Source organism: Epinephelus moara, chromosome 4 (genome assembly GCF_006386435.1).
Source record: "Epinephelus moara isolate mb chromosome 4, YSFRI_EMoa_1.0, whole genome shotgun sequence".
NCBI classification, from domain to species: domain Eukaryota; kingdom Metazoa; phylum Chordata; class Actinopteri; order Perciformes; family Serranidae; genus Epinephelus; species Epinephelus moara.
The window spans coordinates 4850302-4869744 of NC_065509.1; the positions used below are offsets into that span (position 1 = coordinate 4850302).

Consider the following 19443-nt stretch of genomic DNA (forward strand, 5'->3'; position numbering starts at 1 on the left):
TGTTGTTGTTTATACCAGGTATTTAGTTTAGCCACCAGCAACTACCATATTATAAACGCAAGAGAGTCCCAGGCAGGAGGGGTGGTTGATGGGTCAAACAAACACCAGACTTTCTCCAGGAGTCTGCTGTTCATTTCTCACGTGAAACCAAAATAAGTTATTTTAACAACAGTGCAGTGTGCTAGTATGTGTAGAATGCTACGGTACTGATGTCTGTCGCATGACATGTGTTATGTGATGCTACATGACGTTAGCAACAACAGCCCTTATTTTCAAGCCAAACCATGTTTTTGTCTAAACGTACCCAGGGACTTTTGTTGTCTAAACCTAAGGAAATAAACCTAAATGTGAAGTGATTTACCTAAGTTGTAAGTGTAGCCTACTTTGAAAAAGACTGCATGCATGTAACAAGCAGAAACTGTACATTTCCTGTGAAAATGGAAGTGACCTGCTAGCACGTCATATTTTGACAATTAGGTCGGTATTTGACAAGTTGGGATGAGAACGTGTTGGGTCTCCACAGTATCCTGACCTCAAGCCCATCCATTGCCTATGGAATGAAGTGGAGCACCAACTGTGAGCCAGACCAGATCACATTACATCAGTGTTGGACCTCACTAAAGCTGTTGTGGCTAGATTGATGAAAATCCCTGCAGCCAGCTCCCAGCATCTGGCGAAACATCTTGGAAAGACATGCTCAACAATCGCATATGGGTATAATGTTTGGGTGTCCACATACTTTTGGCCACATATTAAAGCTTTTTTTAAGAGAGACCAGCAAGGGTGGAATTTTCCTTTCATGCTGTACCATCAAAGCTCATGTTCTTATTTTGATAAAAGCTTTATTTCAGACTGAGTCCCATTTTCTAATGTCTCAAACACTTGAACCAATGATCAGCTGTTATGCGTCTCATTTACATTTCAGCTTTCTGATGTGTCATCTCCAGCCATGCTTGGTGGGTGGAGGAAAAGATCCTGACTCCCCTCTCTCTGAGCCCAAATCCCTTCCGTCTCGCGCGAGCTAACAGCATGGTAATGAGACGGTGGCAGATGCTCGCGTGCCTTTACAATCCTCCCGACCCCCCCGACGCACGCCAAGACTCCCCTTCTGCCTGACGAAGATAGAGAAGTGCTGAATATCTGCATACGCGGATCAAAAATCATTTATAACAATTTATTTTAACTAGACTTTTATTGAATGTTATAGTGCTGCTGTTAACACTGTTACCTTATTTGCTCTTACTTATTTTTTCCTCTCACTACCAATCATTCATGACTGGAGTTCAGTCATGTGCTCAGTTCATATGGGCTCGCTTTAACCCCTTTTGGCGTAATATCTGAATTTGAAACAAGAAAAAATCAGACAGATGAGTGTAAATGGAGGAAGCACACATGTCCCCACGTTCTAAAAAAGCGCACACAAACCCCAGCACCGCTTCCAGCATCCACCCCCATCCCCCTCGGGTGCGCACTGATTCTTCGTGGGGAGGGAGGTTTGGGAGGGCCCCCCGCGCCGCCCTCTCTCCACCTGCTACGCTGCCTTTGTCACCGGGGTCTCCTGCTTCATTTCAATGACAAAGTTGCTGAGCCCGTCACCCTGCACCCCCCACAACTCCCCTGCGAACTCCTTTCAGCTATTTTATGGTCCCCAAGGACAGAATATCTGCATCCACCACATCACCCACCCAGTCAGCCTCCCTCCAACTGGCCGCAGCAGCCCTTCTGCTTTATATCAGAGGGAAAGTTAAACATGTCTCCTGTGATTGCAGCATCGTTATCTTCATCTTCAGATTATTATCACCATCAGCTGACGCAAAGGTTCCTGTTGATATGAACTGTATTCTGATATGCAAATCTGTAACAGTGTGGCTGTATACGTATTAGCCTGTATTATGCCTCAGAGTATCACAGTACAGACCTCGGGTGCAGCTCTGCAGCGGCTCTGTAGGGATTAAAGACATTTCTTGGCTGGAATCTGTGTAACGTGTGGGGCTTTTTTCCCCCCTTTTGCAGCGGAAACGTGATTTGCGCGCGTTCCCTTCCTCCAGTAATGCCATTAGGGCACCATCAGCTCCTCACCAGGGGGGTGTAGTAGGGGGCACCGGCCCGTGGCTAACGTTGTTATATGTTACGGGACTCTTTAATCCGCGGTTTATTCCTTTGTAGGCATGCCGGGGGACCGTGTCTGCTCCCGTGAGAGACACCACAGTGTTGTGGCTGCGCGTGGAGAGAGCTTGGCATCGTGCGTAATGGTTGTGTTAATGCGTAATCGGCTGGATAAAACTTTGACTCTACCACTTACAAGAGTTAAATGTTACAAAGCACATGTAGATTTAGTTCAGTTAGGCGACTTTTGATCCTTACAGCACCGAAAATTGTAGTGAGTGTGTCCAATTAAAATAAATTAGTGTAAACATAAAGTTATGTCTTGGGAGCATTATTCAAGTCTTTTTATCCATCACTCTGACCACAAAAATAGCCAAAATATGTAATTATTTGTAAATTCTCCAATTTGTCTCCTGAAATCAGTGGAGGCAACACTCCAGCTGGACGATTAAAGCAACATTATGGTCATCGGAAAATAACATTCCGTAAGATAGCCATAATTTAGCTTTTGGGTATAACACACATTAACACACATTTTGTAAGGATATGAAATAACAGGCTGCATTTTCAGACAGGACGCCCTGCTCACAGCATCATCACTGGACATTGTAAACTGTCCGCAGTTTTTATGAAAGCATAAAATGAGCATCTTTTAACTGTGGACTGAATGGACACACTGCCCTTGTTGAGTCATTCAGCATCACTGTGTGTATATACCAGCTCGGGAGCCGATGTCCATGTGTTTTCTCAGAGACAGATGGCGGAGCAGAGAGCCCGTTCCCACGGGTCACACATAGGAATTTAAAATGCAGATAAAATCCATCACAGAGACGCATCCTCTCAAAGATGCCGGCTCCAGATAATTTGCTCTGTTGAAACCAATCAGCGCTGCGGTTATCAGATATGGCTCGCACTCTAAATGAAGCTTATTGAGAATATGAGTCTGCGCAGCCCGACTCATTACTTTCCGAATGATTTGGGGGGGAAAGACATCTGGGGAACCTTCAAAATGGTCTTGCGCTGGCTGACTGGAGTCTGTGACACTGATGAGGATGTACTATAGAAATGTTTGCTGTGATGTGAACTTTTACACATTTTAAGAGCGGAGAATGAATTAATGCATGCCATAAAAAGACTTATCAACCTCTTTGATCTTAAATGCCCCCCCCCCCCCCCCCCCCCTCTTTCCCTCTACTGAATCATATCAGCAGCTATGACACATCCATATAAAGTCAATCCAAAGTGCCCCGATTGCCTCTCATTACTACTGAATAGAAAACTCATACAAGACTGGTAGAGGAGTTTCTGCACAGCAATATGAGGAGGATATTAGATTTTATCTGACATGAGCTGGGGCTAATTCTCACTTGGTGTTATTTGGCCGGGGGGCGGCAATGTCTGAATAGATGGTAATTGTAGGTTTGGGCTGTCGGAGGCCCGGGCCAGATGGCCTGGTGTTTCTCTCATAAAGCCCCGCTTGCCCAGTTGTTTGCTCTCTGAGAGACACTATGAGTTTGCAGGATGGTAATTTGGTCAGATCAGGAGATGTAGGCTTCCATAAAACATTATTATGCAGCAACAGGAGGAGGAGGATGATTGTGAAAAGAGCACACGCGGGGGTCAGCTGGGTGGATAGCAAAGCACTCGACATACCACAACCCCTAGTATGAGAATGCATTTTAATGTGTAAAACTGAAAGTGGAGACAGAGATCTTAAGATGAATATTTTCAGAGATATCTATAATTTGTTCTGTTTTGGCAACTGAGGCGCCGGAGGAAATGCGCAAAAACATAGCTTGTTTCAACAGTTTGACGCTGATCTCGGATATAACGTTACACACATTGGGTGCCCAATGACCTACAGCCAGCTTAACCTGTTTTTAATCAGGGAGACAAAAATGGGATTTAATGGCCTTGCGCACAGAGATGAAAGAAATGATATCGTTTTAGAAATACTATAAGCCACAAAAAGAAAATGAAGGCAAACTTATGGTGAGCACATTATACAGTTGTGTACACTGGCTAGGATTTCGCTCTTTGGAGTTACAAAATAGGGACTGTGATAGGGAAAGATTTTTTGGTCTTTTGTTGGTGGTGAGCACAGAACCACAATGACTCATGGGCATATTTGGCTCCACACATGTGAGGCCCATATTTAAAGATGGATAAACTTGCTCGTGGGTCAGGCAGGCAGGCATAAATTGAGATTTAGTTGAGGTTGCATACGAATCAACTGATGGAGAGACATTTTGCTCTTTATTGCGCGCCAAGTGCGCACAAAGCAGAGAACGGATATCTTTGGATCTCATAAGCCCCCAAAAGAAAATTATTACACTACTGGGCTAATCAGACGATGACATTCTGTAAGACAGCCATGACTTCGGTTTTGGCACACAAACAAACGTTTTCACGTGAAAACAGTAAAATGGAATTAAAGGAATATTTTATATAATTTGGTTTTAAAGTGTGCGCAATGGCCAAATAACCACATCTGAGTGATGGGCATGTTTTCCTTCCTCGTGGCATTATTATTCTGAGAGCAACAACTTTTTTACGCACACATGACAAAAGACCCGAGTTGGCACACGTTGTGAATCGCAACCATAACAATGTAAGTCTGCCGCGGGTCAGCGTGCAGTTGTGTTAAAAGTGGCTGAACCCAGGATATTCCCTCCTCTGGCCCATTGTTGTGGCACACTTTCGATACTGGGGTGTCTTCTGTTTTGGGGAAGGAGGTGGGAGAGAGAGAGAGACACGGGGCTGCCATCAATAGTCCCTCCTGTGCTGCTTGAAGGAGGCCATTCTGGTGATTTAGTAGGAGAGGGAGCGAGGGAGTGGAAGAGGTGGGGGGAGTGTTTTTGTGTGGAAAAGAGACGCAGTTTGGGTGCGGGGCGGGTGGAGAGAGACTGGAGCGGCGACAGAGCAGAGCGCACGGAGTAGGGCGCGCACACACACAGACTCCCTCCTTCTCTCTCTCTCTCTCTCTTGCTCACTCACTCACTCTCACACACAGACTGGGAGAAAGCTGCGTCTTTTCTTCGCCTCAGACATACACTCTCACTCATCCACCGGCGCGCACACACACATGAGGCGACGGGCATATGTCGATATATGCAACAGATCTGTCTACAAGGAGATTGCAAAGGAGATTTGCTTTTGTGTGCGTTTCTTTTCCAACAGAAGGACAGTTTACTAATTTATCTATTTATTTATTTTTTTCTCCTCATTATCTATTTTGCGGAGTTGTTTTGTGGCAGTGAGCAGCAGCGGAGGATTTAACATGCCAGACGTCTGAGAGGACATCTATTCCCTCCCCCCCGAATTCTTTCCCCTCTGTGGAAGTAATCGCCACAGTGTGCGCACAGAAGATGCAGGCAAAAATGATCCAAACCAAAGGAAATATATTCTCTTCGGCACTATTCAAACTACTGCTTTTGGTTGCGTTTATGCACGGCACCACCGGCAAGACTTTGAAATATAAAGTTTACGAGGAGCAGAAAGTGGGCACGGTAATTGCACGGTTAAAGGAAGATGTAGCCGGGGTTTTATCCAAACTACCGAGTTCCCTGACCTTTCGGTTCCGCGCTATGCAGCGAGGGAGTACGCCGTTCCTGTCTGTCCGAGAGGAGGACGGAGAGATCAGCATTGGCACCAAAATCGACCGTGAGAAGCTCTGTGAGAAAAACTTGAACTGCTCGATTGAATTCGATGTGGTCACACTCCCGACGGAGTACTTGCAGCTGTTTCATGTGGAGGTGGAAGTGCTGGACATTAACGACAACTCCCCGCACTTCTCCCGCGCCATCGTCCCCATTGAGATCTCGGAGAGCGCGTCTGTGGGGACGCGCATCCCGCTGGACGGCGCTGTGGATGCCGACGTCGGGGAAAACTCCCTGCACACGTACTCCCTGACACCCAATAACTTCTTCAAGATCGATGTGAGGACCAGGACTGATGGGGCCAAGTACGCAGAGCTGGTGGTCATGAGGGAGTTGGACCGGGAGGTGCAGTCCAGTTACCAGCTGCAGCTCACGGCCTCGGATAATGGCGTGCCCCCAAAGTCTGGCTCTACTTTGCTTAAGATCAGCATCTCGGATTCCAACGACAACAGCCCAGCCTTTGACGAGCAGGCTTATATTATCAATTTGCTGGAAAACTCTCCCCTAGGGACTCTAATCATTGATTTAAACGCCACAGATCCAGACGAGGGCACTAATGGGAAAATAGTCTACTCTTTCAGCAGTCATGTCTCGCCAAAGATCTTGGAAACATTTAAGATAAACCCAGAAAATGGCCACATTACTCTTATTAAAAAAGTGGACTATGAAACCACTGCTTCTTATGAGCTGGATGTTCAGGCTCAGGACTTGGGCCCTAATTCCATTCCTGGACTTTGCAAAATTGTGGTGAAAGTGGTGGATGTAAATGACAACAAACCAGAGATAAACATCAACCTGATGACGCCTGGAAAAGAGGAGGTGGCCTACATTTCAGAAGGTGCCCCAGTGGACACCTTCATAGCTCTGGTGCGTGTTGACGACAGCGATGCTGGGCTCAACGGTGAGGTGGTGTGCCGGCTGCACGGCCACGGCCACTTCAGACTCCAGAAGACCCACGAGAAGAATTACATGATTCTCACCAATGTCTCACTGGACAGGGAGAAGAGGTCAGAGTACAGTCTGACAGTCATAGCTGAGGACAGGGGCTCCCCCAGCCTCTCCACCATCAAACACTTCACTGTTCAGGTGCTGGATGAAAACGACAATCCCCCATGTTTTGAAAAGAGCCGCTACGAGGTCTTTAAATCAGAGAACAACTCTCCTGGAGCCTACCTGATGACCGTGGTGGCCTCAGATCCAGATCTGGGCACCAATGGCCAGGTCACCTACACCATCATAGATGCTCTGGTGCAGGGGAGTCCCATCTCCACCTATGTCACCATTGACCCTTCTAATGGCGCCATCTATGCCTTACGCAGCTTTGACCACGAAGATGTCAGCCGGATCGCCTTCACTGTTCAGGCACGTGATGGGGGAAACCCTGTGCTGTCAACTAACACCACTGTCCTGCTAACTGTTCTGGATGAAAATGACAACCCACCCGTCATCCACTCCCCCTCCCTCCGGAATCACACCGCTGAGCTGCCAGTGTGGAAGTATGCATCACCTGGTCAGCTGATCACAGCGCTCAAAGTCACAGACCGCGATGCTGGCACCAACGGAGAGGTGAGCTGCGCCATTGTTGGTGGCAATGAGGATGGCCTTTTTGTGATGGACGCTCGGCGATGTGAGCTCAGAACTAATGCCAGCCTGGAGCAGGCTCCACGGGAGGTGATGGAGATCAGGATAGAAGTGCAGGACAGGGGCACCATTCGACTGTCCACAGGGGCCCTCTTCAGGCTCTCCCTGCAGGAGAATATGGACATCCTCCCCCCTCTCTACCCCACTGGCTCTAGCCAGGCTCCACTGGATCTCTCCCTCATCGTCATCATCTCTCTGGGTGCTGTTTGCGCTCTGCTGCTCATCGTCATGGTAATGTTCGCCACTGCCCGCTGCAGCCGTGAGAAGAAAGACCCCAGACACAACTACAACTGCCGTGTGGCGGAGAACAGCTACCAGAACCACCCCAAGAAGCCTGCCAGGCAGATCCACAAAGCAGACATCACCCTGGTCCCAACCGTCAACGGGACTCTTCCTGTACGGGCCCACCCACGCTCCCCCTCAGCCTCCCCTACACCTGAGAGGGGCACCCTGGGGAGCAGGCAGAGCCATCATAGCCGCCAGTCCCTCAACAGCCTGGTTACCATCTCTTCCAATCATGTGCCAGAGAACTTTGCCCTAGAGCTGGCCCACGCCACTCCTCCTGTAGAGGTAAGACAATGAGATTTCAGTTTCTTCCATGATAATTTTCTGTAAAATTAGATGTTCTGTCATTACTACTGTTTGTGCTAAAAGTAGCATTAACACACAGCTTGAAGTGTTTTAAGGCTTGAGTATGCATCTGTAAAAACCAAAACATAATCCACTTGAAAATTTCTGTCCAAAATCCTATACTGTGCAACATTATTCGTCTTATATTCAGTATTTGTTCTGAATTTATCACTTGCTCCCATATTCTGTTACTTCCAGCCCTATGTGTCATGTTTTTGTTAACCATCACATTCTGGAGCAAGTCACAATGTCATGCCATCCCCCCACCCTTACCCCTTACCCACAATCCCTACCCCAACATTGTCTTGTGGCCTTGCTTGTTTGACTCCATTCATTTCCCCTCTTCATTTTTTCCTTTTATTTTTGTCTTTTTTCTTTCTTTTTTGTCTTTTTTTTTGTTTCTCTTGGGATTGTAGCAAGTTTCACAGCTTCTGTCCATGCTCCATCAGGGCCAGTACCAGCCACGACCAAGTTTCAGAGGCAACAAATACACCAGGAGCTACAGGTAATGTATACAGAAAATTATGCTTTAAAAGAAAGACAGAAGTAAGGTCAAAATTAAGGGATACTCTTGTGTACACCACTATAATATCATTCCCACATGATTTTGGCTGTTGTCAGTGCTTTCATACAGTCCCTTAAATCCACATCCAGTAGCTTTTTGGTTTAGTGTCAAACTGTATGCTCAATAACTTCCCATTTGCATAATTTTATGTAAAACCTCTTCGGCAGAGCACTCTCTGCCTCTCTGTGCACCTTATTTCCCATCAGTAGCATGGCATTCCCTTAACTATTTGATAATATTATCGTCAATGACTAGCCAGTACTCAGAGAGGGGGTTCACGTCTCTCCGTCTGTCTTTGTGTGCAGATATGCCCTGAATGAGATGGATAAGTTCAGTCTGAAGGACAGCGGTCGTGGAGACAGCGAAGCCGGTGACAGCGACTACGAGCCTGGCAGGGAGTCACCCATGGATAGGCTCCTTGGTGAGGGCTTTACTGAGATATATGCCCCTGATGGCCAGCACAGAACGCATGCAGGTACACCCCTGGCCCCGATCCCCCACACCCCACAGCCCTCCCTTCATACCCCAATCATTTCTCTCCTGTATTAGCATCTAGTCCTGAATCCAAAGTTGTCTTTTATCAGTTTTTACAATGCATTAGTCCATTAACTCCATATATTGCACTGTAAGTTTCCTAAAAACCTTTTACTGTATCTAAATTTTAAAGTGTTGATGAAACTGCTGAGTACTTTGTCTAATAATTCATAAATGAATGACTTTATAAATCTTTATAAAAAAGTGATAAATGCTCATGACAACTTTGCAAATGTCAAGGTGATGTCTCTTAAGTACTTGGATATTTCCAAACCCAAAGATATTTAGTTTAGTGTCATGTAATATGTAGAAAAGCAAAAATTCAGAGGCTGGAACCAAAAAATGTTGGCTATTTTTACCTAAATTGTTGCTGATTGGTTGCCTATTCACTGACAAATCAAATAAATTGACTAATCTTTTAGCTCCTAAAAGATTTACAATTAACATGATACATGTTAACTGCAAGTAACTATTGCAACAATTTCACTACATGGTAATTAAACATACTTCACCTACTCTGATCAAACATACTTCACCTACTCTGATCAAACACAATGTCTTGCCTTAATCTTTAAATATGGCTCAACCTTGGAGTAGCAACCCCATCTAGAGGTCACCAGATGACCACAGATTGAACAAATAGTTTTGAATTATAAATCTTAAAGGATATATTCAGATTCTCAGTTATTGGTTACTGTTATCATTCATCCTATCTAAACTGGCCCTGATGCTATCCCTTTCTTGCACAATCCCAATGTAAGTGTGATGGGGGACAAAATCCACAGTCCTCACTCTGTGCAAAGAGGCATTCCAAGGTTCAGGCAAGGCTAATGTAAGGCTTCAGCAGCCTGAGTTGCACAATCTACCAAAGTTGCAACCTTTTGAGACTGTAACTACTGTAATATTAGAGTTTCATAGTCCCCTGGAAATGAAGAGGGGGTCTTGTACAAAAAGGTATTAACATTGAAAGATACCCACTTGACATTACCTGGACTGTCGAAGCCTTGTTACTTAAACTGAACTTAAGACAGTATTTTACTCAGAACGAGGACTATGGATTTTGTCTCCCATCACTTACAGTGGACTCAACTGTGGATATCATCACTTCAGGGTAGGGCTGGGTATTGGTACTCAATACCTTTAAGGTATATAATAACCCAGTACCAAATAATATTGAAACTTCTCCAGTCAAACGACACCTGCATTCGATCCTTTTTGTACCCACATACAGAAAAAAATTACTCTTTGCATGGTGTTCTCAAAGCCAATCACTGCAAGCGTTCCTCAATTTAATGCAACATGTGATTGGCCCACTACTGCAGCAGCTACAACCTAAACAGTCAGTGTGAGTCACCAAACAGTGGTGTGGTTAAGTCGAGCACAATGTATTTGATGGAGTTGGCAGTTCAGCATACTGACATGCCACCAAAATGTTTGAAAGTATGGTTATGATACATACCTGTGGCATCTGGTGGCATTGTATGCAACTGAATGCTTCCATTCACATGATGGATATCAAAGTATAAATAAAGGTATCAGATGAAGTACTCTATTGGTATGGGTATCACTTTAAAGGAACTGACATTGGTACTAGGTGCTAAAGGGTTGCAAGGGTATGAGATTTTCATGGTATGATAACCGTCTCAGAAGATGTTTCATCGTACCATGGTATCACATACTTTATATCATTATCAGTCAGAATAACTCTAACAGGAATGAAAACGGAAGGCTTATTTTTGGTTGAACAAATGTTTTATCACTATAGCCTAATTGAAACATGACACTATTTCTGTAACAGAAGTATGTGAAAAAGTCTCCCTTTGAAAATAACTAAAATAAAGGGTAAATTCTCCGTCCAGATGAATTTTTTCCCCCAATATTGTAGATAAGCAAACGTATGCGGTGTGATAACCGTCAACTTTTATATCACGGTGTAACTTAAAACCAATATATTGCTGCAAACCTAGTACAGGTGTCCTAATTTTTTTTAACAATACCCAGCCCTACTTCAGGTCCAGTAACTCATTGTGGAATAAACCTATGGGCAAATGACAGTCTTGAAGAAAATCTGAACCTGTCTTTTAATTCACATATACTATCTTGTGCAGCTCTCTGTGTACTCTTGAAAACAGATTGTAACAGACACATGATAGTGACAAGTCAATTCCTGGGACTTAGAATTTTGTCACCAGCAGGCCACAACAGATTGAGAAATCCTGAATTAACACATAGCCACATCTCACTTAATTCATCTGACGCCTGTTAGCAAAACACTATTCAAGTGATTTTGGCATGCCTTTTTTGTTCTGCATTACAAGGGGCTGCATGTGCATTGGCCTTGGAGGTATGTGAATGATCCTGTACGTACTCAACCACTAAGTTTCACCTCACTGTCACTAAGTTCTTGAGATATCTCTCCAGATAGCTCAACTGATCCTCCTTTACAGCCACCCATCCCTTCTCCCTACTGTCACACTGCATGGAGTTTCCCTCCTCTCCTCTCTCCACAGCTGAGTTAACAAGGAAGAACTTTGAACACTTGTTGAACATTGATTGACCCTACTGACTTCGAAACATTCTACCCACCTAGCAAACACTCGGTCACACTCTTTAAAATTTCTCCGTCTCTCAGCCTGTCTTCACAACCGTCACACAGGTTGCAAGCTGCCGCAGCTTCTTTTATCACACCATCGCTCTCCTCCCAGAGCTCCCGCTTCTTTCCAGCCAGCTTCCCACACAGCCATCACTCGACACCGCGTTTGAGCTACATCCCAATTAAAGTCGACCCAGACGGGCAGACAATCTCATCACTAACACCTCCTCCCTCCCTTCCTTCATAGCTCTGCTCGTTAGTCACTCTTCTTTTTCCCCACATTCAAGCCTTCACTTTCAGCCGTCCAAACTGAAGCCCTCATGCTCCTCTGATGAAAAGGAGGCATTTAATTGCCATGTGACGAATAGTTGCTATGGAGTCGGCTCCGAGTTGGGCTCGTGATTAAGCCCTGAAGAGCATAATTACATCTCAAAGCTCACCTTTCTCCTTCTGTATGTTCACCCCGCCTCCCGCCCCCGTGTCCACTGCAGCATGGATGATTTCAAGCAGCGTTTAGTTGCTGCCCTGTCATTATGGCTGGATATGGTAGCCCTCCTTGCTCAAAGGAAGAATGAAGTAGAAACTCTTTGTTTGGAGCCCATCTAGATGCAGAATATTTTATACAGTATATTACAAGGGAATGTACCTTCAGGCTTGAGACACTGCAAAACTCATTCTCAAATGCTTAAAGATCACACAAAATTCTCTAAAACAGCAGGATTAAAAGAGTTCATGAGAACCACTCTGCCCCTTATTCTGCTTTTGTTTTCTAATAGTATGACGCTTTGGGAAATACACTTATTTACTTTCTTTTTAAGAGCGCGAGATAAAAAGATCAACACTACTCTCATGTCCGTGTGTTAGTATGGAGTTTGAGTGGTAAGCCTAGCTTAGCATAAAGACTAAAAGCATGGGGAAATTGCTACCCTGGTTAAAAATACACCTGCCAACACCTTTAAAGATTTTTTTATGATTTTTCAATTCATACATAAAATATAAAATGACAATCTGTGGAAGTTACCTGCTGGAACTATTTCTTGGCAAACAACAGCTGGGTGGAGCAATTTTCTGCCATCTTGCCATGAGATTTTCAGATGTATCACCCTTGTGCCTGTACAGAGACCTGTGACGAAATCTGTCATCCAGAGAGGAAAATACTGTCGTCTGTCAAGAATGATTAACGCACTCTAAAACCCCAGATTGTTGTTTTTACATTTTGTCACATCAGACAAACAATATTTGAAATGCTAATTGCAAAACTATACAGGTGTTAGTAGGTGTTTTTCTTTGCTTTAGACAGAGCCAAGCTGTGTGTTTCCCCCCAGCTTCTAGTCTGAATGCTCAGCAAGGCTAACCACTCAAACTCCATACTAACACACAGACATGAGCTTGATATCAATCTTCCAATCTCACTCTTGAAAATAAAGTAAATTGGCTTTTTTTCTCCAAAATATTGAACAATTCAGTTTTTCACAATCAGAATCTGGTTAAACGAGTACATTTTCATACACAAGGAATTTGCTTTGGTGTATTTGGATCTTAACAAAAACACAGGAAGAGAAAATGAAAATAAAAACAAGTATTGCAAAAATCAAGTAACATAAATATAGGGTTTCAGGCTTTGTTGATGAGGCCAGCTGTAGTTGGAAAGAAACTGTTCTTGTGGTGTAAGGTTTTGGTTCTGATGGACCACAGCCTCCTGCTGGAGGGGGGTATTTTTGGACTCTTTATAGCACAGAGGTCTCAGACCCTGACCTAAAAACCCATAACAACTCCACTGTACCCAGGCCACATGGTTTGTTATGTTAATATTTAAAGACAAAATAGAGTCAAGCTTGTAATTGAGGACATTTTTAAGACCAAAAAACACTGACCATTCGTCAGTGAACCTAAATGAGTGGACCTCTCATCTATAGACACTGATGTGGAGGACACACTGCATTGTCACACAAAGGCAGGAGTGAGGGAAGGCATACTGTGTGCATTAAGCTTATTTCTTATTTAAGGGATTAAATGAACACCACCACTTGTATACGTCACAGTCAGTATACTATGTGTGAGGAGGACTACTCAGCTTGTGAAAACAGTTGTATAATACCTTGTATGGCTCTGGAGGAGTTTTGTCAACTCTGGGAAAATAACCCAGATGATGTCATAGCGATGCCATCAGGGTTATTTCAGCTTGATAGACAAATATAATTTAAATGCAGCATCACGAATCGAGTGCATGGAAGTTTATTTAAGAATTTATCAGGCAATGAGTATCTAACAAAAGAGTTGCATTATGGGAAATGTAGGATCCAGTGCTTTTGGAACTTTGGAACTCAGCACATCTCAGCCTTTGCTGCTTTGATTTTGACCATTGAGTGATTTAATCTTTAATCTGTCAATACTGATGAAAGAAAAGCTCTGAGGTAAACAAAGACATTGTCGGCAGCGAGCCATGTACCTCTATAGTTCTGAGAATAACTAGTCTGATAATTTATTGGCAAGTAAATCAGTCATTCTGTCAGGCTGGCTTTCAGTTAATGTTTGCCTGACGTGTTCTTTTTTTCATTTTTACACACACAAATCAGTCGGGTTAAATCTTTTATTTTTACCCTTTCATCAGCAGGGCACCCAAACTGCTGCTGCCCCCGCACAGTTTTTTTTTCTCTTCCACTGCACCCAAATGCACTTTTCATCTGCTCTAAGATGTATTATAAATGTTCCTTTCATGTTAATGAGGGGATAATGAAGTCCCTCAATAGCACGACTGAAAAGCACTGCACTCCTTTAATGAAGGCTTTAAGTTGGCATATTTGATTTGTCTAATTTATTCTTCAGAGATTTTCTATTTGAAGATTTAATATTGAAAAGAGCGACTTGAAAGGGAAAAATGCAGGGCTTTTAGAGGAGGAGTTATTTTGAATGGGTAATAGGCATTGATCGGCCTTGCTGAATTGTCTCTCTGTGGTAAATACATTGGAAGGTACTGTAGCAGGCAGTGCTCCTGCAGAGAGCCTTTCAGACTAATTAGGGCAGATTTCCACTGTGTTTCCAGAGACAGTGCGGCAAAAACACCTGAGGAGAGACAGGCAAATAATATCTGGATGGAAAAAGATTCCACTGACAGGAATCATCTTTACAACAGCCTTATTTTAAGCCTTGACAATGCAGTTTAAAGATCACACAATGGTGTTTAAAGAGTGAATGGTCATAAAGATTAAGTTTATCCTTTGGTTTGTCTAAAAACTTTAGAATCACGAAGTATAGAGATCCACTGTTTTTACTGGACATTGACACCAGTCCATTTGGTTCCCAGGGAAAAAATACACTGAACTAAACTGAACTTAATCAGTATACTAAATATACCTATTAGTGATGTAGTAAACACATGCTATTTTCTATATACTAACAATGGAATATTATTAATACTATGAAAGATACACTAAAACACAATTAAGTGTACTTGGCTGTACTATTTTGAAACACCATGAAGTAGAGGTGGGAATCACCAGAGGTCCCATAATATGATATCATCACGATACTTAAGTCACAATACAATAATATTGTGATTGTAAACATAGTGCAATAACATACATTGCAGTATACTGCAATGCATTACCTTTTTTCAACTGCAATCATTTTATTTCAGCAAAATGTATCTCGTGGAATGAAAAACCAGTTGATTTTCTTAGCCTAATAGCTACCAAAATTTAATTTGTTTTTGTAACATTAATAATTTAAGTAATTTAAAAGATTGATTCTCGGCGTATCATTATGATATTGCCACGCAAAAATATCGCAATACTATGCTGTATCGATTTTTTTTCCCTCACCCTTACAATTAGGATGTACTTAAATACAACTTTTTCTATTAATGCTATACTTTTAAAAAATATACTTTAATCCAACTTTGTTTAAACTGTAAGTATTTTTTAAATAATATTTTAAGTGCACATGAAAGGTCATTACAAGTATTTTCAACTCATTCTTATTTAAGTGTATGAACATATCTGAAAACAGGAATTGAAATATACTTAAAGCAGTTACAAAGTACACTTTATAAAAGCACAGCATTAGTAATAAAAGATGTACTTAAGAATATTTAAATACAACACACTAGTGTCTCAATGTAGCAAGTCACGTACACTTGATTATGTCTTTAGTAGCACTACTGATATTACTGACTGATCATTAGAATAAGTACATTGTTAGTATATTTATAAGAAAGTCCACCTTTTAAGGGATTTATGACCCTTAAAACAATTCATATTTGCAGTTCCTTGTCACATTCTTTTCTTGTATACTTGTGTACACTCACATACATACATTTGCATGGCACATGAAGTGCATATACAATTGCTAAACCAACTACAGTACAGCCTAATGTCTTACTGTAAATACAGCTGAAATAATTAAACAATTAATAGTGTCAGTTGTGATGAACATTCTCTGGTTCCAGCTTCTGAAATGTGAGGATTTTGTGCTTTTCACTGTATTACAGCTCAGTGTTTTTGAGAACTGATGAGTATTTCTGTCTTTCTCTACAGCTATGAGGTTGTGCACAGAGGAGTGTCGTGTCCTGGGTCACTCAGATCAGTGCTGGATGCCCCCCCTGGCCTCTCCGGCCTCATCCTCCTCTGACTACCGCAGCAACCTCTACATCCCTGGGGAAGAAGCCCGCCAAGCAACTGACCTCTCCCAGGAAAAGACACCCCAGCCCTGCACTGACACTGGCCCTGCGCGGAACCAGAGCTTCTCCACCTTTGGCAAGGACCTTGGGGGTGAGGACGGTGCAGAGGAGGAGGGGGGAGGGGACCATGGGGGCGAGGCCCGAGATGAAGACCTCTGTGGGACCACGTCATTGCTGTCGGAGATGAGTAGTGTGTTCCAGCGGTTGCTACCCCAGGGTTTGGACTCATATATCCAGGTCAATGAGAACCAAAAGGGGACTAGTCTCAGTGGGGTGGGTGTACCCATGACTGGATCTTTAGATCGCAGGAGGGGCCATCTCCCTGGCAAGCCCAACCCCTCTGTCCACCAGCAGGGTGTGGCAGCCTGGGCTGCCAACACCCACTTCCAGAACCCAGGCAGCAGCATCGGCCCATCTGGCCACCACCAGGCTGGCAGCTACCACACCCTGAAACCCAGCACCAAGCTCAGCTCTCAGAGCAGCAGTCACAAGGGCTCGCAGGCGCCCAAAAACAGCCCCCAGAACAGCGGCCACCCCCCCAAACCCCACAGCAGCCCCCTGCTCACTGCACTGGTCAGCCCCACCATGGTGCAGGCCTCCCCAGCCCCGGTGGCAGTGCCCGTGGCGCTCCCTGGGCCCTCCTCCAAATGGCTGCCGGCCATGGAGGAGATCCCAGAGAACTACGAGGAGGACGATTTTGACTCGGTGCTCAGCCACCTTCAGGGCAAACGCAGCGACAGCCGACATGAGCTGGTGGATGCCAGCGAGCTGGTGGCTGAGATAAACAAACTCTTACAGGATGTCCGGCAGAGCTAGACTTCCTGTTTCTTATCCTCTTAATTTATTCACCACCCACTGACCGCTTCCTTTACTTCAGAATAAAAGTAAGGGACAGTGGGTGGCAAAAGGACAGAAAAAAGACAAAAAACAAGACCTGCAATTGTCGTTAAAGTTGCATTACTAATGTAATAATTGTGTTTTGTGAATGCTAAATATCCAAAAAAAAATGTTTGTAATTGCTGGTTTGGTACACAATGTACACTATGTGACTGTATTTATCTTTGTATTTTAAAAATACATTTGTATACTTATATTTATAAAAAAAAAGTGTATATAAACTTAATCAGAAGTCTATTTTTGTATTTTGAATGCATGTTGAGTACAAAAATGTTGAATCAAGACTTTGACATGCGATCGACATTCTACATATTTAAATTGTCTTTTGTATTGTGATTCTTTTTTATTTGTCACTATGATATGTATACATGAATATATTAATGAATTAATGGACACGTGTCTTTGTGGATTATTGTGGGAAAGGGGATGGTACACAAATAAAAGTATTACACAAGCACTCAGGTGTACGTGGTTTATATTTGAGTCGTGCTGTGCCACTGGGAGGTTTGATAGTATCTTATACATTGTACGTTTACAATCATATACATATGATCTCAGATTAACAAAATTCCACTGAGAGGAGTTTGAGTGGCTCTTTAGGGTTTGCCTCATCTTAGAATTGGAGGTCATGGAGGTCAGACTTTCTGTACACTGTCAACATTAACTGAAAGGGATAGTGCACCCAAAAATGAAAATTCAGCCATCATCTACTCACCCATATGCCGAGGGAGGCTCAGGTGAAGTTTTAGAGTCCTCACAACACTTCCGGAGATCCTAGGGGAGAGGAGGTAGCAACAAAACTCCACCTAATGGAGGCTTACGGCGCCTCTGGATTCAAACGTCCAAAAACACATAATTGAAACCACTTGGATCACTACGGACGAGCAGTATGGAGATATTTTGTGGTTTCAATTACGTGTTTTTGGACGTTTGAATCTGGGGCGCCGTCAGCCTCCATTAGGTGGAGTTCTGTTGCTACCTCCTCTCCCCTGGGATCTCCACAAGTGTTGTGAGGACTCTAAAACTTCACTTGAGCCTCCCTCAGCATATGGGTGAGTAGATAATGGCTGAATTTTCATTTTTGGGTGCACTATCCCTTTAAGTAAACATTTATGTCGTAAGCCTTTATCAGGCATAAAACTCACAACCACAGGCCACAACAATCAATCAAAAAGGAGTCATACATTTTGATAGGAAATAGAGGATGCATGCAAATAAATATGAAGCAAATAGGTGACAGAGACATGTCACCACAAGGTCCTCACAGTAGCTGTTCTGGACCTTTGAAATGCATCATATGATCTTCCTCAACAGTTTGCTCTGTTGTCAGAAAATTGTAGTTGTTTAAATTTTCATTTTTATAAGCACTTTAAAGACATCCGTTTGACCAAACGCTCCAGAACAGCTTCTAAATGGACCTTGTGGTGAGACTGATTTGTCAACAACTGCGTACAATCTTATTGAAGTAAGAGGTCAAATGATGTACATTAAGCAGTAATTTGATTGGACAAAAGGCACTCCATGGGTGTTGATGAAGAATACATCAGCAGGACTATACATGTGTCCATGGATGATGTAGGTACGGACGTTTCCATTTACCTCTCAGTGAGCTCTGCTAAATTTGTGCTAAATTTAGGCTCTTGTGTCTATTTTACAAGTCTTAGTGGTGCTTTTTGTGGTTGATTTTGGCAGCGAGTCACTCATCTGGATGTGAAAATCAGCTCACCGGTCTGTTAACTCTCCTTTTGCAGACTTTTGCCCGGTAGCCAAGTCGAGGTTTTCAAATGTTAACATTAGAATAACATCAAGGAAAGATGGAGAAGAAATGAGCACCAACTGAACAGGCCTCCAACTAGCCATTGTACAGGTGTTGGAAAATAACTGGACAACCTCTGTGCTGCATCAGTTTCAAACGAGATATCAGAAACTGTAATATCCCTTGATTCACTGAAACGTAGCTAAATTCTCAACAGCGCTGCTGCCGTGGTCCTGCCAGATGCCTCCTGCTGCTGCTGCCATCATTAGTCATTAGTCATACTTCTACTGTTATTATACACATATGACTATTGTCACACATGTATACTGCCAGATATTAATATATACTTTCAACATATTGTACCACAGTAGCCAGAACTATAAC

General features: G+C 43.4%; 1 protein-coding gene across 3 annotated transcripts; it reads left to right on the plus strand.

The window, feature by feature from the left end:
• The first annotated feature begins 5026 nt into the window (after positions 1-5026).
• pcdh18b (protocadherin 18b) lies at positions 5027-17753 on the plus strand. Of its 3 annotated transcripts, none has more exons than XM_050042968.1 (4): positions 5027-7976; positions 8453-8541; positions 8907-9022; positions 16264-17753. In XM_050042968.1, the coding sequence occupies exons 1-4, from the start codon at positions 5475-5477 to the stop codon at positions 17220-17222; spliced, it is 3666 nt and encodes a 1221-aa protein (XP_049898925.1). In that variant the 5' UTR covers positions 5027-5474; the 3' UTR covers positions 17223-17753. The 3 variants fall into 3 exon arrangements, with proteins under 3 accessions (XP_049898925.1, XP_049898923.1, XP_049898924.1); XM_050042966.1 differs by having other exon boundaries at positions 5028-7976; positions 8907-9076; XM_050042967.1 differs by having other exon boundaries at positions 5028-7976; positions 8486-8541; positions 8907-9076.
• Positions 17754-19443: the final 1690 nt, after the last annotated feature.

Bases quoted from the DNA above. Each gene is read 5' to 3' on its own strand.
- pcdh18b (XM_050042966.1), top strand. From the start codon at position 5,475: ATGCAGGCAAAAATGATCCAAACCAAAGGAAATATATTCTCTTCGGCA. The intron at 8,542-8,906 runs GTAATGTATACA...CTTTGTGTGCAG, and splicing joins AAATACACCAGGAGCTACAG to ATATGCCCTGAATGAGATGG. The intron at 9,077-16,263 runs GTACACCCCTGG...CTTTCTCTACAG, and splicing joins CCAGCACAGAACGCATGCAG to CTATGAGGTTGTGCACAGAG.